General features: G+C 44.6%; 1 protein-coding gene across 4 annotated transcripts in view; it reads right to left on the reverse strand.

Moving 5' to 3' along the window:
- Positions 1-1186: 1186 nt before the first annotated feature.
- LOC134966241 (leukocyte receptor cluster member 8 homolog) overlaps positions 1187-23735 on the reverse strand; it is a 126843-nt gene continuing 104294 nt past the window's right edge. For all 4 annotated transcript variants that reach the window (XM_063942821.1, XM_063942820.1, XM_063942822.1 and 1 more), the window contains exons 9-16: positions 21595-21867; positions 21379-21516; positions 14921-15212; positions 14217-14318; positions 14055-14123; positions 7857-7986; positions 7571-7778; positions 1187-2767 (exon numbers count right to left, since the gene is read on the reverse strand). In XM_063942821.1, coding sequence (XP_063798891.1) covers positions 2605-2767; positions 7571-7778; positions 7857-7986; positions 14055-14123; positions 14217-14318; positions 14921-15212; positions 21379-21516; positions 21595-21867 — 1375 coding nt within the window. In that variant the 3' untranslated portion in view covers positions 1187-2604. The remainder of the gene's footprint in view (positions 2768-7570; positions 7779-7856; positions 7987-14054; positions 14124-14216; positions 14319-14920; positions 15213-21378; positions 21517-21594; positions 21868-23735) is intronic.

The following is a 23735-nucleotide window of genomic DNA, read 5'->3' on the forward strand; positions in this document are numbered from 1 at the left end:
GTCCCAATATTTATGGACCTGACTATCGGTTTAAAGAGGTTACTAAGCGAAACATTTCAATTGATGCAGTTTAGAACATTTGGCCTGGTAAACACCAGTGTAAACTCATCAAAGGTACTCAGAAAGCTAAGTACCTCACTATTGTTTATTAGATTATTAGTGCGCAGTATTATTTAAGAACTAAATTATACATGGTTGTATGTATATTTGCATTGTCTGGTTGAATGAAAATCTCTAAAGCAGACATTATTTATTTTAATATTTACTGTAGAGTTGTTTTATGTATCTTATGGTTGCCACCAAGCCTTATGTACCTTATCCATTTATACCCCAGCTTTCCCTGCCCTTTATTAACTGTGACGAGGTGGCTTTTACAAGTGTTGTGTGTCTTCTACTATTCAGTAGGTCTGAGTGGATATTAAGGTGTCTCCCAAGTAAAACTGGTGTAAGATTACCCCATCCACATATTTTTACGCACGATCATTAATAAGTGAAGACACACACTGTACATAATCACACCAACATTTCCTGTGCCAGGTTAGAGGCGTTACAAAATTTAAAAACACTGGTATGTGCATTGTAACAAAGCATTTTTTGTGTGTAAAGCAAATAGTAACTATCCGTTATGTTACACTTTTGTACAGTAACCTCTGCCCACCTCCGTTCTTACAGGTGTCCTTATTACCATTGCTTTAGTTGCAACAAATAGCCCCTCTTGGCGCTCCAGGTCCCATGTGAAACATAGCATATTTTTTACTCAAAATCTGTGACTTATTCACATAATTAAAACACATAGAATTCACAAAACTACATTACTAGTGTACACTGATCAATTTTGTGTGCAACATTTGTATATGTGTGTGTGACATCTAAATCGCCATAAAAAAAACAACAAACTGAAGTGCAAGCTTATTTAGGTTTTCCTAACACCAAGTTCTGTTATGTTTTATCTCCTACTTTGTACGTGTAAAACCAATTCCTGCGCAGTTAAAGTCGCAGGCTAGCACCTCGAATACACGGAGCGGATTTTCACTGCATCTGTGATGCGACAGGTGCAAAAATTTAGAAAAATATGGTGGGCTAATCCTCTTGGAGCATCTGACACGCATATGGTTATTGACACCCAGTAAGTGAGGACATCTGTATTCCAATGTTCCCATATTGTGCCATTTATGATGGACAAAGACACTTGCAACTCAAATTTATTAAAGGAGAAAACAATGAACACAAATATCTGCAAAGAAAGGAGCACCTGACTGCTCATCATCAGACATACAACTTCAATATGAAATAACCTGAAGGGCTGTGCAGGCTGGGATTTGGGGGAATGGGGGAGCAGAAAGGGGGAAGAAAAATAAACACAGAAGAGCTGGTGATGAGAGAAAAAAAATAGATGTAAGGAGGGAGAGTTGAGACAGTACCCAATATTTACCTGCTGAAAAACAGGACACAAATTAATCAGCAAACATGGGGGAGGTGAAAAAACAATAGGAAAAAGGTAAACAAAGAAATTAAGAAAAAGAAAAAAAAAAAAAGAAGAGGAAGGGGCAGGTAGAAATTAACAAGCAATTGTAAAAAAAAACCCACATCATCTCACAGGCTGCGCAGTTCCAGGTAGTAAGACTCCAGAACATTTGCAATTCCAGAAGCATATGGGAGGACTTTCCTGTATTGGCTCTTTTTTAACTTTTCTTCATTTGCAGACTTGTTGGATGTTAAAAATGTTCTTTCTATATATATTAAAGAGTCTAATTTTTTCCTCCAAGACACTGCAGCATATGAAGCTTGCTTTACGTCTCCCAATCTTTTGAGTTGACTTTCCTGCGTTTGAGGCCTTCTCTCCGAGCCGCGTATGTTGGAGGTCGGTGCAGCATACGGACAGAGGCTTTGTGCAAGTGAAGTAAAGAGGAAAGAAACTGAGACATCGTTAGTTTCTGACTATAACAAGATTTACAATAAAAAATGCAAGTAGAAAATCTCCTTTCGTCCACCTCAAAAGAAATCTTATTAACAATATGTACACAGCTTACTGGAAAGCTATTAGAACTTTTATTTACATGAAGCCTAATTTGATCTGATGTTTGAGAATATTTTGACTATGTATTAAATCTAAACAGTGTAAAGACAAACCAAAGCCCTTATTTTGCACTGCTCATGGTCCCACAAGTGCTTTGAACACAAATGCTAAACAAAGGTCTTCTACAGAGCTACAATTTGTATGCATCTTACACATTCATGTGTTCGGGTCTACCACCTAAGTCAACCTAAGCACCTAACATTTGTATCTAATTGAGTGAAATGTCTTGTTGATCCGAGTTGCAGGTCTAGATCCATTCAATTGTAATTCAATGTTGAAAGCACTATAAACAAAACGTAGTACTTTTACAGAGCAAAAAAAAAATATTAACAGGACCTGTAACGGCTCTTTGAATCTATGCTATTCTGGTTAAACCCAACAGCCCACCAATATGCTCTGATCTTGAGGCGTTAGATTCAGGACACTCAGGTAACAAGTGTGGCTTTTCACATACACACACACAGTGTGAGCTTTAAACATGTGTTGCAAAACACATTTGTAAATTAGGTTATAAAAGAGGGACTGGCTTAGAAGTTTGGCAAGACCGCTAAGCTTTGCTTGCAGTCAATCTTGCTGGCGTCGTCCCCTGCAAACACAAGAGACAGAGAAGCCAGGAAACTCTGGCACTCCTCCTCATTCTCGAAGGCCAACTCTGACTGTATGTAGGAAACTGCGAGCATCGGACGATAACTATAAAATCGGACAAAAAACAAACAAAAAGTAGTGGAGAAAAGGAGCAGAGAAAACAAAAGTTAGCATAGTAATTACATTTTTTTTTAGCCACCTGAAATAGAAAATTAGGACATGTTATCTAAAAATATACCCACCTTTAGTAAAACCACAAATAGTGTTATATAAACATCACTAAGAATAACAAGTACATTGTGTTCCATTTAAAGCAACTATCCCAGTTATTTTTAACTCAATCTACACTAAAATCTTCCCATTTCAGCAAGGCCTGGGAACACTGGACCATGGGATTGCAGGTTGGGGCTTTAGCTGGCACCTAAATTAAACTGTACCTTTAAAAGTAAGCTCCTCCCGCCTGCAACACCAGACCTTCAGTATAAATAACCCAATGAAACTATAATCGAACAAACCAGCAGGGAAAAAAAAAAAAAAAAAAGACTGTCAAGAACCAAACCTTGCACAACTAAGCATGAGGGAGGGAACGCAGTGTTCCCCAGCCCTCTTCAGAGAAAAGGATTCAAGGATAAGTGACCAAAAATCCTCTTTTCTCTTTCAGGGAGGCTGGGGAAGACTGGACCCAGGGACATTCAACAGTCACCCCCCAGGAGATGAAATGCTCAGGCTACCTGACCGGAGAACTATACGCCCAAAATGGGTGCCACTAGAGGCAAAAATCTGAAACGTGTGGATAAAGAACCAGGTAGCTGCATGAAACACAGATAGCCACCACCCTAGCAGAATACGCTGACCTTCGGTGTGGTGTCTATCGCCCAACACTAGAATAGGCTTGAATGATAACCGAGCAAAGAAACACGCAATGGCCTGCGTAGGAGACGTCCAACTGCCTTTATGCATTATAAAGGAGCAACAGAGAATCTGTGCAGTGGACAGAGGAAGTCTTGTATAACAAAATCAGCAGAGCTGGGCTATAAATAGAATATTTCGGTGTTGGGAAATAGTCAATGAGAGAGTACTCATTACTCGGTATTCTTACAAAACGAAGCTGTAAACTGCTTCCAAACCCTCCTTGAAGGGAGCCCAAGAAACGAGAGATGCAAAACCTGGATATATGAACTCTTCCATTTATGACACAACATATGGGGTTTCCAAACTCTGAGATAATAGTGAAATCAGTGTCTAGGCTTGCCGCATATAGTAGTATGGACTACCGAGAGAGTAAAACTTTTATCCTCTAAAAGCTTGTTATAATAATGAAGCCGGTAAAGCCAACAGAATAAGGACCTTGTGTAGCAAAGTACCATGTTGCATCAAGAGTGGAAAATGCCATTTGGGAACTACCGAGGTTCTGGGAATCTTGGTACATGACAAATTACGTGGCCAGTCTGAAGTCACTAGGATTACCCACATCTGTGAATTCCTGATGTGCTTGAAAACCTGAAGAAACATTGGGGTCAGTGGAAACATATACGCTAGATCAGGCCTGGCCAACCTGTGGCTCTCCAGCTTTTGTGTAACTACAAGTCCCAGCATCCCTGCCACATTTTTGCAATTAGGGAATGCTAAAACTGTGACAGGGCATGCTGGGATGTGTAGTTTCATAACAACTGGAGAGCCACAGGTTGGCCAGGCCTGCGCTAGATGTAAATTCCCTAGAATAGGCATGGCATCCACACTGTAAGCTGATACATGGATCTAATGCAAAACTATTGAACCTCGAACGAGTGTCGACAGGTTATGCCGCTCACAGAAGGCCTCACTTCTGAAGTAACTGTTGGAGATTCACTAGATTGAGAGACACTTTCCCCTGGGAGAAACGTGTCTTTCCTGAGGAAGTCCGTTTGTAGCGTTCCCACACCCAGAATAAACACTGCAAAGAGTGTGGAACACGCCAAGAAGAGTCTGGCTGCCTTTCTTACTGCAGCCCCACTCATCGTGCATCCACGATGAGTTACATAGGACAAAACCACAGCGTTGCATTGCCGAACTAACTGTTGGAGTCCATCAGAATGTAAACATTTTTCCCGCCCCGACGGAAGGGCTCCTAAGAGTCAGAAAGCGGTCTTGGTGCTTCAGCACATTGAGGTGCAATGCCATCAGCAATGGTGTCCAAAAGGTTCTGAAGCCAAAAACATAGTTTCACGCCACCTAAGTCTAGGAGACTCGTTTACGTGGTCACAATGACCGAACTGGAGTGACACTATTGCTGTGTGCTGCTACAAGCAGCACACAGTCCTAATCTTAGAAAGAAAAGTAAGGACAATGACAAAGAAAAAGAAACAGCCTAACTAATGAGGGCTGGCATCACTCCACAGCACCTAAAATTAAACTGAAAGTCTGGGTTGCAGGGGGAGGAGCATACCTTTAAAGCTAAATGGAAAAGGTGGAGATTTGAGCACCAAGATTACTTGATATGTGTATGGGGTGTGCTGCATATAATGAGGGGTGTCCACCCCCCTGATTCGATATGAGCAAAAGGTTTCTTACTGCGCTCAGCCTGTGGGTGTGATTAAACTGGTTTTACATTTGTTGTGCACTTTCTCACTTTCATGGGTGTATGTCAGTGCTCCCCAGCCTTGCTGAAAGAGAAAGATTTTACAGTGCAGATTGAGCTCTAATACCCAATGAGCATCTGTGCACTACATTGTGTCATACAACTGTGGTTGCCACGGGATCCGGTCTGAAGGTCAACACTGTCTAGGTCGACAATGTTTAGGTCGACCATTATAGGTCGAGAGTCACTAGGTCGACATGGATGGAAGGTCGACATGGATGGAAGGTCGACATGTGCTAGGTCGACAGGTCTAAAGGTCGACATGAGTTTTTCACATTTTTTTTCTTTTTTTTATAGTTAACGATCCACGTGGACTACGATTGGAACGGTAATCTGTGCCGAGTGAAGCGGTAGCGGAGCGAAGGCACCATGCCCGAAGCATGGCAAGCGAAGCGAGCCATGCGAGGGGACGCCGTGCACTAATTGGGGTTCCCGGTCACTCTACGAAGAAAACGACACCAAAAATTTTTTTAAACCTCATGTTGACCTGTCGACCTAGCACGCGTCGACCTAGAAACCCTGTCGACCTTCCATCCATGTCGACCTAGTGACTGTCGACCTATAGTGGTCGACCTAGATACTGTCGATTTGATGAACCACACCCGTTGCCACTGTAGTAACATGACATAGCAGAAAGTGCAGCATTAAAACTTATTAATTGCAATCTAAAGTTTAGAGGGGAAAAAAAATCATTTTTACGGGATTGCTGCTTTAATATTCAATAAAAACACCAGAGTTTAGAATTTTAACATCTCCTCACAAGAGCATAAGTTAATATATCATTAAAAAATAACTGATTTCCTGGTTCTCAAATTAGGAGATGACACTATCATATGTAGGGGAAAGAAAAGTAGAATAGATTATTAGAATATGGAGAGGTCATTATAACAAGGTGCAAGGTCCTACATGTTTTTAAAATCTTAATAAGAACATTTTTTCTGATGAATTAAATTACATAAAAATGTGAACATTATATACCAGGATTGAAAGCCTTTGTACTCCACAAAAAAGCTTTGGGTCTCTGATCAGTTATGGGTTCTTTAAATTGAGCTTCAAATATAATAGTACCAAGCAGCTCTAAAGACAGCTCATGTCCAGATAGAAAATACTTCTTAGCACTCACAAAACTAAACTAATAAAATAAAAAAAATTAAATAGTGTGATGTAGCAACTGAATAGCTACCAGCATACTGTGCTCGCAACGTAAAGTTAATAGCTTATCTCCTGCAACAGACACCACTATTACTTTATATATTCAGTTTGAGTTCTTTGCATGCAGAACACAGATTCATTTCAACAATCACAGAATCTGCTAATACATTGAAATCTTGGTTTTAATAGTACCATAAGGGTATCTATACTCTGATGGTTTCTAGGTCTAAACTGACAGGCAATATCAGCGTATGATTATCAAGTAGTAATACACATTATCAGCTTATGATTATTCAAGTAGTAATTACACAAAGACTCAAACTGCATATTATAACTTTTTTCTTATTTAATGGCCTGTTGTAAAATGTAATTAAAGAAGGGGGGGTGGGTGGCAACTCTAAATTTGTATATTGTGGGTATACTACTCACGCTACTGCTGTTTTCTGTTTATGATATCTACAGTATATTTAGTATATCTTCAGTTTTGAAACCCCAAAAAATATTATTATATATATTATTTTTAAACTGCCAAGAACATGAATATAGTGTTATTTTGGTGTGTAATCTCAGTATGCTAGTCGCTACAAATAATATTAATGTTAGAAAGTGGGAATATGCGAACCAATAAGGTCACAAATAAACAAAAGGTACACTTCAATATTTTTTACAATGACTGAAAGTATGGTAGTTTGGTAGAACAAGCAAATCTATGTACGCAGAACTTCTACCTGATAGTGACACATATCTGAAATCTCAAAACATTTACATACAAACAGTTTAGATAATTCACTTATGTTATGTTGCACTTACCTTTGTAGGGAAGGGGGGGGGGGGGGGGGGGATAACATGACTTCAGTAGGTTTTGTACTTCTGCAGTTATATTTTACATATTAAGATACATTCTATGCAAGTAACTATGGGGCAAGACATTTGTATGAACTCTCCAGTATGTGTAGAGCACTTTTTCCCTTTGTTCTCTGAAGTCCTATCATAACATATTTATTACATCCCTTTGCTGCAAAGGATAAGTAAATATGGATTACTCCTTGTACACTATAGATAACAGTATAAGCATGCATGGTGATTTGATCTGGAAGCCATTCTGTATATAACACATGTTCCTGCCTCTGCACTGCTACCTTTTAATCATGGCCTTAAGGGCTTCCTTCCTCTCCCTTTCTGCAAACTTGTCGATGAGATACCCAGACATGCGTGGTGCTTTTCTATAAAGTTTGAAAAACCGATGATAATTTGAGAGTGCCCAGGCACTCCGAAGAGCAAGGGCATGTGAAACACAAGGATCCTCCTTTAACGCTTTGGTCAAGTATGCCAGTTCTGTAGTGAGATCTGCAACCAGAAAAGACGAGTTAAAGATGGACTAGACAGAGTGTTTTAGATGAAGTTTACAGCACACCATCTTCTTACCACCAGAGTTTTTTGTGAAGATATAGTACAATATACGATAGGCTGTAAACTCGCCAACATTCCCATCAAGATTTTCAGCAGAGAGAGACTTCAGCTGTGCTTGACACTGATTGAATTCCTCATGGTCTCCCTACATAAAACAAAACGAGAAATACTTCAACTGAGAGCAGTCAATAAGGTGCGAGTTGCAAGATGCATAGTACAAAGTTGCCGTTTTCTCTGCAAACTTATTTTACAATCCAATTAGCAACTCGCATTGAACCAGCAGTGTAAACTCACAGTTTTTGCACCCTCACTGAGGGGAGAGATGGTAGGGAAAAACTTTATTTTAAGGTTTAAATGTTGGAACACTGTTCAGAACCTCTTAGACACCCCCCTTCTCCAATGACTAAGTAGACAATTGGAAGTTTCCAATTAGCTTAAAGAGTCCAATAATTACGTATCATTTTGGGGTTTAAAAAAAAAAAATTGCCCTCCAATTACCGTACATCAAAATCAACTTTTTCATTGCCTTATGCATCCCAAATTTAGAGTATAAATAAAAAAACACTTTTTTTTTTTTTACAAGTCGCCTCAAAGTACACCAAAAGTATATTTTTCCCAACTTGCATTTTTAGTTTTCTTTCATGCGAAAGTAAGCAAAAAAAGTTTGCTATTTTGGGATTTAGTTAATTTTTTATAAAATGCACAAATCCGCAATTTAGCACTGCTTAAAAATCTCCTGTACTTATGACCACTAAAAGCATTCTGTATGATTCTGCAAACATTATGTAAATTTCTCTTACGTACTAGAGGATTCTTTGGACTCCAAAAGGACCATGGGGTATAGATGGGATCCGCAGGAGCTTGGGCACACTGAAAAGACTTTGACTGGGTGTGAACTGGCTCCTCCCTCTATGCCCTTCCTCCAGACCTCAGTTAGACTTTGTGCCCAGGACTGACTGGACACTCACTAGGGGACCTCTCCTGAGTTTCCCTAGAAAAGACTTTATGTTAGGTTTTTTCTTTTCAGGGAGACCTGCTGGCTACAGGCTCTCTGCATCGAGGGACTGAGGGGAGAGAAGTCAGACCTACTTCTTCTGAGTTAAAGGCTCTGCTTCTCGGCTACTGGACACCATTAGCTCCAGAGGGTTTGATCACTTGGTGCGCCTAGCTGCTTGTTCCCGGAGCCGCATCGTCACCCCCCTCACAGAAGCCAGAAGAAAGAAGCCGGGTGAGTATGCAGAAGACAGAAGACTTCAGTGACGGCAGAAGACTGCGCTCCATGCTCTCACACACTTCACCAACAGCACTCACAGGGTGCAGGGCGCTGGGGGGCGCCCTGGGCAGCATGTTACTGGGTCTGGGAAGCTGGTAGAAGGCTTTTCGGTGCCTCGGCACCGTTTTTCATACCCCCGCCGGCATTTTCAATTTTCAAATTTTAGCAGGCTGAAGCGCGCCGGGAAGGGGCGGAGCTTAGCAGAACAGCTCACCAGCGCCATTTTCTCTCATCCACGCCGCTGCATGAGACGCGGTGCGGGAAACAAGGATTTGTTTGTTCAAAGGGAAAACACCTGAGGTGAAGTTTCCCCCCTCTCATGAAATGAATACTCTTTGTAAAAAGGCTTGGGAGTCGCCGGATAAGAGGTGGCAGATTCCCAAGAGAATTTACATGGTGTATCCTTTCCCCTCTGATGACAGGGAAAAATGGGAGTCGTCTCCAAATGTCGACAAGGCTCTATCCCGGTTGTCTAAAAAGGTGGCGCTTCCGTCTCCTGACACGGCAGCTCTCAAGAATCCAGCGGATCGCAAACTGGAGACGTCTCTGAAGTCCATTTTCGCTAATACGGGTGCATTGCTCAGACCTGCAGTGGCGTCGGTATGGGTGAGTAGTGCTATTGCTAAATGGGCTGAGAATTTAACTGCTGATATGGATACACTTGATAAAGATAATGTTCTTTTGACTCTTGGTTATATATCAAGGACGCTGCGGATTACCTGAAGGATGCGGCGAGGGATGTTGGTCTCTTGGGATCAAGAGCCAATGCCATGGCGATCTCAGCCAGGAGGGCGCTGTGGATCCATCAATGGAATGCTGATGCAGACTCCAAGAGAGCTATGGAAGCTCTCCCCCTTCAAGGGTAATGTCTTGTTTGGTGACGGCTTGGCTGACCTGGTGTCTACCGCGACTGCGGGTAAGTCGTCTTTTCTTCCTTATGTTTCCACACAACAGAAAAAGGCACCACATCAGCAGATGCAGTCCTTTCGTCCGAATAAATACAAGTGTGGAAAGGGTTCGTCCTTCCTCGCTTCAAAGGGTAGAGGAAGGGGACGAAAGTCGCCTGCAGTGTCAGGCGCCCAGGACCAAAAGTCCTCCCCTGCCTCTACCAAGTCCACCGCATGACGCTGGGGCTTCCCTGGGGGAGTCCGGACCAGTGGGGGGCCGTCTGCGGATCTTCAGTCAGGTCTGGGTTCAATCAGGCCTGGATCCTTGGGTCCTAGATATTGTATCTCAGGGGTACGAGCTGGAGTTTCAGGAGGTGTCCCCTCACCGGTTTTTCATTTCGGCCTTGCCAATGTCCCTTCCGGACAGGGAGGTGGTGCAGGCAGCAATACAAAAGCTGTGTCAACAGAGGGTCATTGTTCCCGTCCCAACGGGGGGAGGGGTTCTACTCGAGCCTCTTTGTGGTACCGGTTCGGTCAGACCGATTCTGAACCTAAAATCCCTCAATCCATACTTGAAAGTTTTCAAGTTCAAGATGGAATTTCTTCGAGCTGTGACTTCCAGCCTAGAAGGGGGGGATTTTATGGCGTCAGTAGACATAAAGGATGCCTACTTACACGTCCCGATATATCCTCCGCATCAAGCCTTCCTCAGGTTTGCGATACAGGATTCTCATTACCAATTTCAGACGTTGCCGTTTGGGCTTTCCACGGCCCCGAGGATTTTCACTAAAGTCATGGCAGAAATTATGGTTCTCCTTCGCAAGCAAGGGGTTACAATTATCCCGTACTTGGACGATCTCCTGATAAAGGCGAGGTCCAAGGAACGGTTGCTGAGAAATTGAATTTGTCTCTGGCGGTTCTGCGACAACACAGTTGGCTGCTAAATTTGCCAAAGTCTCAGTTGATTCCAACCACTCGGCTGCCCTTTCTGGGCATGATTCTGGACACGGGCTTACGGAAGGTGTTTCTTCCGGAAGACAAAGCTCTGGAACTGCAGACGATGGTCAGGGAGCTTCTGAGGCCGAAAAGTGTCGATTCATCAATGTACTCGGGTTCTGGGGAAAATGGTTGCGGTGTATGAAGCCTTTCCGTTTGGCAGGTTTCATGCCCGGGTGTTTCAGTGGGATCTGCTGAGCAAGTGGTCCGGGTCTCACCTGCACATGCACCGGAAGATAAGTCTATCTCCCAGGGCCAGGATTTCTCTCCTGTGGTGGCTACAAAGTTCTCACCTCCTAGGAGGGTGCCGATTCGGTATCCCGGATTGGATCCTGTTGACAACAGATGCAGGTCTCTGAGGCTGGGGCGCAGTCACCCAGGGAAAAAAATTTCCAGGGGAAATGGTCACTCCAGGAATCTTGTCTCCACATAAATGTTCTCGAGTTAAGAGCCATTTACAACGGCCTGCTACAAGCAAGAAGCCTTCTTCAAGGTCGGCCTGTCCTGATACAGTCGGACAACATAACAGCGGTGGCGCATATAAACCGTCAAGGTGGAACAAGGAGCAGGGCGGCTATGAGGCCACAAGAATCCTTCGCTGGGCGGAACAGCACGTGAGCGCTCTGTCAGCAGTCTTCCTTCCGGGAGTGGACAACTGGGAAGCACACTTCCTCAGCAGACACGATCTCCATCCGGGAGAGTGGGCTCTTCACCAAGAGGTATTTGCAGAAGTGACGAAGAATTGGGGAACTCCGCTGATCGACATGATGGCGTCTCGCCTCAACAAGAAGCTTCCGAGGTATTGTTCCAGGTCAAGGGACCCCCAAGCCAGTGCAGTGGACGCCCTGGTAACTCCGTTGGTGTTTCAGTCGGTGTTTGTGTTCCCTCCGCTTCCTCTCATTCCAAAGGTACTGGGAATCATTTGACGAGCAAGGGTTCAAGCGATTCTTGTCGTTCCAGATTGGGCAAGAAGGGCCTGGTATCCAGATCTTCAGGAATTACTTGTGGAAGATCCTTGGCAACTCCCTCTAAGAGAGGACCTGTTATTGCAGGGACCATGGGCATTTCCAGACTTACCGCGGCTGCGTTTGACAGCATGGAAGTTAAACGCCAAATCTTAGCTCGGAAAGGTATTCCCGGGGAGGTCATTCCCACTCTCCTTAAAGCGAGGAAGGAGGTCACGGCGAAACATTATCACTGTATTTGGAGAAAATATGTTTCGTGGTGTGAGACTAAAGCTGCTCCTGCGGAAGAATTTCACTTGGGTCGGTTTCTCCATTTTTTGCAGGCAGGCGTCGATGCCGGCCTGAAATTGGGTTCCATCAAGGTGCAGATTTCGGCTTTATCTATCTTCTTTCAGAAGGAATTGGCTGTTCTCCCTGAGATTCAGACTTTTGTGAAGGGAGTGATGCATATCAATCCTCCGTTTGTGCCCCCGGTGGCACCATGGGATCTTGAAGTGGTCTTACAGTTTCTTATGTCTTCCTGGTTTGAACCTTTGCGTAAGGTTGAGTTTAAGTTTCTCACTTGGAAGGTGGTCATGCCGTTGGCTCTGGCATCTGCCAGGCGGGTGTCTGAGTTGGTGGCCTTATCTCACAAGAGTCCGTACTTGATCTTCCATTCGGATAGAGCGGAATTGAGGACTCGTCAACAATTTCTGCCGAAGGTGGTTTCTTCGTTTCACATTAACCAACCTATTGTGGTACCTGTGGCTACGGATGCTGTGGCAGTTCCAAAGTCTCTTGATGTTGTGAGAGCTTTGAAGATCTACGTCACCAGAACGGTGGTGGCCAGGAAAACAGAGGCGCTGTTTGTCCTGTATGCTTCCAACAAGATTGGTCATCCTGCTTCGAAGCAGACTATTGCACGCTGGATTTGTAGTACGATTCAGCAAGCTCATTCTTCGTCTGGGCTACCGGTGACGAAATCAGTGAAGGCCCATTCTACCAGGAAGGTGGGCTCATCTTGGGCGGCTGCCCGAGGGGTCTCGGCACTTCAGCTTTGCCGAGCAGCTACGTGGTCGGATTCAAACACCTTTGCTAAGTTTTACAAGTTTGATACCCTGGCTGAGGAGGACCTCATGTTTGCTCAATCGGTGCTGCAGAGTCGTCCGCACTCTCCCGCCCGTGTTGGAGCTTTGGTATAGACCCCATGGTACTTTTGGAGTCCCCAACATCCTCTAGGACGTCAGAGAAAATAGGATTTTAGTACCTACCGGTAAATCCTTTTCTCCTAGTCCGTAGAGGATGCTGGGCGCCCATCCCAGTGCGGACGGTTACTTGCAGTGTATTCTTGTTAGTTGCATTGGTTTACACACGGGTTGTGTATTTGTTGTTTCAGCTTGTTGCTGTTGTTAAATTCATACTGTTATCTGGTTTACTGTTACTCCGGTTGTACGGTATGTTGTGGTGTGAGCTGGTATGTTCTAGCTCTTAGTTTAAACAAAAGTCTTTTCCTCTAAATGTCCGTCTCTCCTGGGCACAGTTCCTATAACTAAGGTTTGGAGGAGGGGCATAGAGGGAGGAGCCAGTTCACACCCAGTCAAAGTCATTTCAGTGTGCCCAAGCTCCAGCAGATCCCGTCTATACCCCATGGTCCTTTTGGAGTCCCCAGCATCCTTTACGGACTAGGAGAAAAGGATTTACCGGTAGGTACTAAAATCCTATTTATTATTATTATTTTTTGAGTCCAGGAATGTCGCCCCACTTTTTCATGCACTTCTCTCACATCACATAAGGCTGACAACTTGCATACCCCCACTGAGAGTACCGTGAATAAGCATTTTTTAACTGGAGATTTCTTGGGAGCGTGTATTCGTGTGAATGTCTGCGAGGTTCATAAATCAAACTCGCATCTAACAGGATTGACCCCTTAGCATTAATGAAAACTGAATAGTCCAATGTTACCAATATGAAACATGACACAAGCATTCCTTGCCTCATAAGCAATTATTTTTGTTGACCCCCCAAACCTTCCCCCTCCCCTATAATCTAAACACACCATTTCAAACTTTCATGGGAAACCCATACCTAGAAAATGGAAGGTAAAGAAACGTACCTTTTCCAGCGCTATCCGTGCATGGGTCTCGTATACTTCCACAGTGAACTCTGTGCGAATGCCCTGAACCTGTAGAGTGAATTTACAAAATAGAAAACATTTACTAAGTGCTGGAAATATGCCACACTAATGCTGACTACAATTTATTTTGGTTGTACTTACTGTTAAATCTTGACGGATTGATTTTAACTGCTCACAAGCAAATGTGTAATCCTGCTTTTCCTTAAAATGCCCTTTAACCATGGTTAAAGACTTTCGTAAAACCTGTGAATAAGACAATAAATTACAAATGCTAATAGATGTGTCCCTTCAGGTGGCCACAAACTCTTCCTAGACTGCCAGTTTTACGGTCCAATATGGCCAAAAGTGTCAGAACTGTATGTGATCCAAATTCCAGACCATATGGTATTACACAGGATTATAGTGACCATCTTCCAATGTGTCTACTATCAATCAATATTTTTTTGACAGATTACAATTTGGCATGGAATTCATTTTGTGCTGTACATGCTGCAACATTGGGTCAAGAAAATAGTTAACATTCATTTGGAAGAACATTTAAAGATAAAAGGCTAACAGACTACACGCATGTAATAAAGGGGCAGATGTATTAACCTGGAGAAGGCATAAGGAAGTGATAAACTAGTGATAAGAGAAAATGATAAACGCACCAGCCAATCAGCTCCTGTTAATTTACATATTGGAACTGATAGGCTGGTGCATTTATCACCTTGCACTTAACACTGGTTTATCACTTCCTTATGCCTTCTCCAGGTTAATACATCTGCACCAAAGTTACTCAGACTGCACCACTAATAAGAGAAAAGGAAAACAAAATCTTTTGTAGGTAAAGAATAGAATCTTACTGGCACTGGTCTAACAGTTGAAGGATCAGGAGCACAAGTCAAACGTAAGTAATGCTTGGTAATATCCTGAGATGTTCCCACAATTTTCAGTTCATTCCAATCCAAACTTTCAGACTCGTTAGGATCCAGGTTATTGATCTGCAGTACTAGAGGCTCAATGCGAAATTTCTTGGGACTGTAGCCATGTTGGAAGCGTGCTGCTCGCTTTTCCTTCTTAAAATCTTTTTCAGAGTCCTCAAATTCCATAGACAAATTCTTCTTGCGGTTTCGTTTGTTAAAGTTGTGTTCATTTCTAAATAGGATAACATGCAGAAAGATAAGGATATATACATAATTTACTTCCTAGGCTTCAAGCTCTAAAGCCATTAGCTAAAGCAGCTAGTACTGTACGTTTGACCAAGACCCTTTATTTACAATTATTGTTTAAGACCATGAGATGTAGTAAGCATGCCTACTGACGTGATACATCAGATTCAAATCAGGTAAGGATCTGCTGGATTTAAAAATAGACCAATGTGCACCTTCCACAAGATGTAATGTCATGTTGCCAGATCCAAGTTTGGATCAAAAAGTTTTAATTCCTGAAGAAAAAGGTGCAGTTTTATACATTTTAAGTACAAATAGGATGTTTGTACTCACCGTAAAATCCCTCTCCCTGGTTCAATGGGGGGCCCTGGAACCCTAAAGTATAGGAGTGGGTCCAAGGAACTTCTCTCCTATACCTCCTCTCCTATACACTAGAAGCCTCAAGCAGGCAGTTATTTATTAACAAAGCCCAGAAGGGAAGAAGCAGAGTACAGAAAGGAGAAGAAACGCAAACAATATTTAAGAAGGGACACAAATGGGATACGGTAGTTAGGTAGGCACAGCTTAGGTCGGCAGTCATTAGGTCGACATGGTCATTAGGTGGACATGTACTAGGTCGACAGGTCAAAAAGTCGACATGGGTTTTGGACTTTCTTTTTTTGGACTTTTTCATACTTGACGATCCACGTGGACTACAATTGGGAACGGTAACCTTAAGGTCCAACAGACCGAGTAGAATGGGCTTTGATGGTAGCAGGAGCTGAAAGGCCAGCCTGTACATAAGCATGTGCAATCACTATTCTAATCCATCTGGCCAAGGTCTGCTTATTAGCAGGCAAGCCACGTTTGTGAAAACCAAAGGAGGACAAAGAGGGAATCAGATCTCCTAAGAGAAGCTGTCCTCTTCACATACATACGGAGAGCCCGTACCACATCCAAAGACCGCTCTTTGGAGGATAAACCTGGAGAGGTAAAGGCTGGAACTACAATCTCCTGGTTAAGGTGGAAAGATGACATCACCTTAGGGAGATAACCAGGGCGAGTTCTAAGAAGCGCGCGGTCACGGTGAAAAATCAGAAAGGGCGACCGACAGGACAATGCACCCAAGTCTGAAACCCGTCTAGCAGAGGCAATAGCCAGTAGAAACAAGACCTTAAGAATAAGCCATTTAAGGTCCACAGACTCCAGAGGTTCAAACGGAGACTCTTGTAAGGCATCCAGAACAACAGACAAATCCCAAGGAGCCACAGGCAGGACACAGGGAGGTTGAATTCGTAAAACACCCTAAGTGAACATCAGGCAGAGTCGCAATTTTTCTCTGAAACCATATCAACAAGGCAGAAATATGAACCTTGAGGGAGGCCAGACGAAGGCCTAAGTCCAGGCCCTGTTGCAGAAAAGGCAAGAGGTTGGCGGTACTGAACTTGTATGGTTTACGGGCCTTCAACATAGTTTGAAAAACCTTTGGCCCTCATTACGAAAGCCAAATCCTGGTAGACACAATGAGGAGGTCTGGGCGCTGCGGAAGCAGAAGAGGACGCTCTATCGAGAGACCCTGCAGGTCTGAGAACCAATGCCGTCTGGGCCACGCTGGAGCGATTAGAAGTAGTATTCCTCCTTCTTGCTTGAACTTATCACCCTGGGCAGAAGTGACACTGGAGGAAACACGTGCGACAGCCGAAAGTTCCATGGAATTGCCAGTGCATCCACGAACGCTGCTGGAGGATCCCTTGTCCTTGCTCCGAAGACCGGAACCTTGTGATTGTGTCAAGACGCCATCAGGTCTACATCGGGTAGACCCCATTGTTTCACGAGGCGTTGAAAGACCTCCGGACGAAGGCTCCACTCTCCGACGTGTACATCCTGATGACTGAGGAAGTCTGCTTCCCAGTTTAGGACCTCCGAAATGAAAACTGCCGATATGGCTGGCATATGGCGTTCCGCCCAATGAAGAATCTTTGACACATCCATCATTGCCATGCGGCTTCGGGTGCCGCCTTGATGATTTATGTACGCCACCATGGTGGCGTTGTCTTGCTGCACTTGAACAGGCCTGTTCTGTACTAGAGGCAGGGCTAGTGTCAATGCATTGAACACTGCCCGCAATTCCAGAATGTTTATCGGGAGGAGAGATTCCTCCCTGGTCCACCGACCCTAAAGTCAGTGTCGCTCCAACATCGCGCCCCAACCCCCCCCGACTGGCATCCGTCATCAGAAGGACCCAGTTGGAGATCCAGAATGGACGACCCCTGCTCAGTTGTGGGTCCTGCAGCCACCAAGTTAATGAAAGATGGACCTCCGGAGTCAAGGATATCATGTGAGACCTTGCAGGAATTGGACCGTCAGTTCCACATGACGAAGGAGAACCTTTGGAGAGTTCGCCAGGATCAACAAGTCGTCGAGATACGGCAGGATACTGATACCCTGACAGCAGAGTAGGGCCGTCATGATCGCCATGACCTTTGTGAAAACTCGAGGAGCCGAGGTCAGACCAAAAGGCAAGGCCTGGAATTGAAAATGTAGGTTGCCAATAGCAAATCACAGGTATTGCTGATGCGACACTGCAATAGGTATATGCAGGTAAGCGTCCTGTATGTCCAGGGATACCATGTAGTCCTTAGGCTCCAAGGCCAGAACAATAGAGCGAAGAATTTCCATACGAAATTTGGAGACTTTCACAAATTTGTTCAAAGACTTGAGGATGAGAATGGGCCGAGAAGATCCATTCGGTTTCGGGACTAGGAAAAGCGTTGAATAGTACCCCCCTGCCTCTCTGAGCCAAAGACACCGGCACTACCACTCCCGTGTCCAGGAAGGATTGTACCACCATATGGAGAGTCTTTGCCTTTACCTGATCTGAAGGGACTGTTGTTGAGCAAAACTGGCGAGGGGGAGGTTTCTTGAAAGAGATGGCGTATCGTGACGACTTTCCTTACCCAGGCGTTCCGAAGTGGTCTGTAGCCATACCTGAGCAAACCGTAGAAGTCGGCCTCCCACCCCGGGATCCCCCAGAGGGAGGCCTGCCCCGTCATGCAGCAGGCTGACGGGCAGCCCAGGCACGTTTAGGTTTGGGCTTAGTGGATTTGGAAGTGCGAGCCTGTTTCGGGTACGCCTGACCCTTTGCTTTACCTGTAGGTCGAAAGGAAGTACTCTTAGACTTCGGGGCTGAAGGAGTAGTACTAAGCAGACATGACGTCTTTACAGACGCTAAGTCAGCGACAATCTTGTTGAGATCTTCCCCAAAAGGGATCACCTCCAAGGTCGTTTTAGAGTCAAGATCTACAGACAAGGACCGCAACCAAAGGATCCGGCGAACCAGAATAGACGCTTTGGCCGCTAGGACACCTGCATCCGATGCCGCCTCTTGAATATACTGAGAAGCTGTAATAATGTACGAAAGACACCGTTTTGCATTATCAGGAAAATTAGACGGTAGTTCCGCTTCAATTTCCTGAACCCAGGCCTCAATAGCTTTAGCAACCCAAGAGGCCGCAATAGTAGGCCTATACACAGCTCCAGCCAGAGTGTAAATGGACTTCAAGCAACCCTCCACGCGCTTATCCGTCGGTTCCTTCAGAGAAGGGACGGTAGTGACAGGCAGAGCAGATGATACCACCAGACGTGTGACCTGTGAGTCCACTGGCGGCGGTGTTTCCCAATTTTTGCTTAACTCTGCAGCGAGGGGATAACGAGCTAGCATCTTTTAGACAGAGAGAATTTCTTTCCTGGATATTCCCAGCCTGACGTATGTCAACTAAATGTGGTAAAACTAACTTAGTAACCTTCTGACGCTTGAATTTATCTGGTTTCTTAGAGGGGGCCGGTGGTTCTTTGTCATCATCAATTTGAAGAATCAGCCTTATAGCTTCTAAGAGGTCAGGAACATCCACTTGGGTCAGGGATTCCCCATCAGAAGCATCTGCATCAGTGTCTGAGGGATCAATATATGCGCCATCTTCATCAGATGAAGTATCTGTAACATCTGTGGATTGTGAGGGCGTAATGGCCCGCTTAGATGACACCTTGGTCTTAGGCGAGCGAGGTTTAGGATTTTGCTTGGCTAAAAACGGATTTAATTGCTGTAACTGAGAGGACAGAGTATCTGCCCATGGCAGATTAACAGCAGGGACAATATGTGGCTGTAATGGCACAGGAGGTCCCATAGGGGGCGCAAGTCTAGTTACCAGTGTAGTCAGTAAAATTAGAAAAAGTAGCCCACAGCGGGTCAGTAGTTGCCCCGTTGTAGTAAACTGACTGAGGGGTACAAAGCCCCCAGCACCTGAACCCTCAGCTGCAATATTTTCCTCCGAGACATTCATGACATGAGCACTGCAGGACGCAGGGTCAGCCACAGAACCCTCAACCTGTTGAGCTGACATTATATGAAAGCTTTACTTTAGGGAGGAACAGTACAAAATAAGAAGACAAAGTACCTAAAAAAATCCCCCCCAGATAGTGCGACTACATGCAGGGCACACACGGAGGATTTAAGAGGTATATGGCGACTGTAATACACAGAGAAAATACCAAGAGTATATCCTGTGATCAACACTATATTATATGAAAACCCTGATGCACTTAGCCCCCCTAAGGGTACAGAATACAGGGATAGCAGTATATGTGAGATACACGGAATGGAAATCACACAGCAGCTATTGGTACACACACAGTCACATATACAATGCAGAAATTCTCACAAATAATAAAACTGCACTGGACTAGCAATACTTTGGTAACAATACTACTCAAGTACAGCTAATTAGGTATAGCGATATATCAATGCACAGTGAAGACTGGATGTATATCACAGGGTACTTGTACTAAATATCCCTTACAAAGTGCACTTGTTCTTAACTAACACTGTGTAAAGACATGTAGAATACTGTAAATGCACAGAGCTGATGATGCAGGCGGCTTTACAGAGGAGACATTGCCCAGCAGTCCTCGATCAGCGCAGCTGTGAGTGTAATGGCGCCCAAACGCTGACAGGGAGTGAGAGAGAGAGATGCAGCTCCAGGGCGGGAACATTAGCAGTAAATGGCGCCCTGGGGCAGGGGGAGGGGCTTCAGGTCAGATCCTTATGCCCTTGCTGGACTTCACCACCGGGTACTGCGGGCCTTAGAAAAACGTATTATGTACAAAATCCGACCTGTGCCCTTTCCCTGGTGGTCTAGTGGGGTCCCTGCACGGCCACAGTGTCCACGCCAGCTCACGCGGTCCGTCTCCTAGAGACCGCGCCGTATCGCGTTTTGCAGCGGGTCCCGCCTTGGGGACCCTCTTACCTCCTCCTTAATGCGGCCACGCTATCCCAGAGAGCAGCGGTCAGTGTGTCCCTTATTGAAGAACTGGAGCCCTCCGCTGTAATTACCAGGCAACCAGGGCGCAGGAGTATACAACGCCGCTGGGAGGCGAGGGAGCTGCAGCATGATATATCAGAAATGACATAAAGCACTCTTAAGTGCCTATGCTGCGGCACATGAAGTCTTCTTTCTTCATAGAAAGCTCTTATTAGGGCTGACTAGCGCAGCCCTCCCTGTTAGTTGCCTGCACTGCAGGCACCAACTCACAAACTGAGCTCCTGTGCACGGAGGCGGGGTTATAGAGGATGCGGCGCTGTGCCTCATGGGAACAGTGAAAGCTTTTAGCCTGTTGGTGCCTCGGATCAAGATCCAACTCTACACCCCAATGTTATCCCTGTGGAAAGCCAGTGTACCCCGCTGCAGAAATACTGCTTGATTAAAACCTTAATATATGCAATTAAACTTCATGATGATGTTATTGCAAAACAGATTTTTATAAAGCGAACAGTCCGCAGCTAATACAAAAGGTCAGTATATAAATACAGAAGTGATAAAAATTGAAGAAGTGATAAAAATTAATCATGTGCATGACTGCATACAGGTAATGCAAATGCTTGGGAAATTAATTTGTGAATTCAGATATTTTGCACCAGTTATGTAAAAGTAGTTATTATTCCTTTGTATAATTAAAGTGGCTTTTCTACCCAGGAAGATTTACTGTAATCAGCAGATGACCACTCGAGAGCTTCTTGTTACTGCATTAATGGAGCTTTAAAAGCCTAACAGTTGCTCAATGAGGCGTAAGCTGATACATGTAAATATCGTATGTACAGAATAACATCCGCTATGCACCTTCTGCCCCTCTGATTTCGTCCACGACCCCGATCCATGTGTCCTCCCCGACCACGTCCCTTCTGAAAGTTTCTGTGGCCACCTGTTCGACTTTCACTTCCAGATTTGAAGCTGCTCTCAGAGTCTGAATGAGAATGACTGAAAAGGCAATTTTTTTTTTAGAAAAACCATACAAAAAAATAGTATAAATAAAAAGACACTAAGCACGTTTCTTACCTACGGCGGTATCTTCTGTGAGGTGAACGTGAAGATGATCTAGATCTAGACCTAGAACCTGCGCTTGAAGAGGAACTGGATTCTTGCATAAAAACATTTCTGTTTCCAAACCGGGTAGGAAAGCTGCCGCCATGACCTCTTAGGGTACTACTGCCACTGTTGCTGCCACCACCGTGTGTTGACTGTGTCACAGTGATGGTGCTGCCACGGGACGACTGCAAGGTAGTTGTTTCCCAGATTGTTTTCTTCGGACTTTCCTTTACACTTTCCTTACTAAAATGTAAAATTTAGAAAACACTTAAAAACATAATAAAACCACATGCTTCATTACCAATACTAAAAAACATCAGATTTCCTCGGTCAGCCACTAGGGGTATAGACAGGTGGCTATAGGGAGCGGGATCCGGACTGAAAGTCGACAGTAACTAGGTCGACAAGGTCTAGGTCGACCACTATTGGTCGACAGTAACTAGGTCGACAAGGTCTTTAGGTCGACAGGTCAAAAGGTCGACATGAGTTTTTCACAATTTTTTTCTTTTTTTGAACCTTTTCATACTTAACGATCCACGTGGACTACGATTGGAACGGTAATCTGTGCCGAGCGAAGCGAAGGCACCATGCCCGAAGCATGGCGAGCGAAGCGAGCCATGCGAGGGGACGCGGTGCACTAATTGTGGTTCCCGGTCACTCTACGAAGAAAACGACACCAAAATAACATTAAAAACTCATGTCGACCTTTTGACCTGTCGACCTAAAGACCCTGTCGACCTAGACACCCTGTCGACCAATAGTGGTCGACCTAGACATTGTCGACCTAGTTACTGTCGACTTTCAATACCACACCCATAGGGAGCCTGGCACTTTACATTTTAAAGAAGTGTGAAAGCTCCTCCCCCTCTATTCCCCCATCAGCCCTCAATTTTAGAATTGTGCCAAGGGAGCCGATCACACTTGGCTGCGCTCTAGTCTGGATTTATTTTTATTTGATTTATTTTCTCCTTTTTGTTTCTTGGCCTCAGGATAACCCTTCCCCACTTATGTGAGAAGTGGGGTCTGGGTCCCTGGCTCTCTTCGGTGCGCAGGAGAGGGATTAACAGTGCTTATATGAGAAGTGCTGCTACTCACACCAGACAGCCGCAGTCCTGAGGCATCTGGCTGTGGTAAAGGTTTATCTGTTCCCCCATTAGAGCGCACACAATAAACGGGGGGAAACAGCAGCATCCCTCCCACATAATGGGAGAGGGACTGTTTGGCACGGCGGCTATTTATTATGAAGGCTACAGCCGGCCGCAGTTTCATGTTAGCGCTGGTTCACAGTATTTTTACCTTATTTCAGGTTCAACATTGGGTTCCTGTAATACAGGCAGAAGGGGATGGAGCCAGTCAAGAGCAGGCTTTTCCCTGTCAATCAGGGCCAGGCTCCTTAGCTACAGCAGTGTGCTAACAATGTTGCAATCCTCTCTCTCTCTCTTTACTGTTGGACTGAGTGGTTTCACATTACATTCACGTACTGGTCTTACATCCTGCATATCTTGACACTGGGGTACAGGCTCTGTTTGCTAAGGCAGTTGTATATATGTTTATTTCTATAGGGGAGATAAAAGCCTCACACAAGGAAGAATCACCTGTGTGAGCTTTTTTTTATTGCATATGGGGCAAACAAACAATTTTTGTGTTGCCTTTGCACTTAGTCACTTGTTCCCCCTGTATGTCATTGTAAAGGTTGAGAACACACACTTACAAAACACACCCAAACACACAGTTTTGTAGATATAGAGATAGAGGGAGGTATGTGATCTGAAAAAATATATATTTTGCTGCGGAGATGGGTCAATCTGGCTCATCTCAGGACACCATTTCCTCACCCTTGTGTGATAGCGCTCTCTCTCTGTCAATTACATAGTGAACTTGCTACAATGCGTAAGTCTCGTGAGGCTGCTGATCTCACACAGGTGTCCAGATCACCTTCCACTTCTGTTGCTGCTGAACCGCCTTGGGTTGCTGGTCTTGCCAAGTCGGTAGCAGGTCTGACAAAGATTCTAGATCCTTCAACGAAACAGTCTAAGGCATCTTCACGACAGATAAGGAAGAGGCCCTTGCCTCAGGTCCTACAATCGGATGAGTAAAGGGAAAAACTCATG

Source organism: Pseudophryne corroboree, chromosome 10 (assembly GCF_028390025.1).
Source record: "Pseudophryne corroboree isolate aPseCor3 chromosome 10, aPseCor3.hap2, whole genome shotgun sequence".
NCBI classification, from domain to species: domain Eukaryota; kingdom Metazoa; phylum Chordata; class Amphibia; order Anura; family Myobatrachidae; genus Pseudophryne; species Pseudophryne corroboree.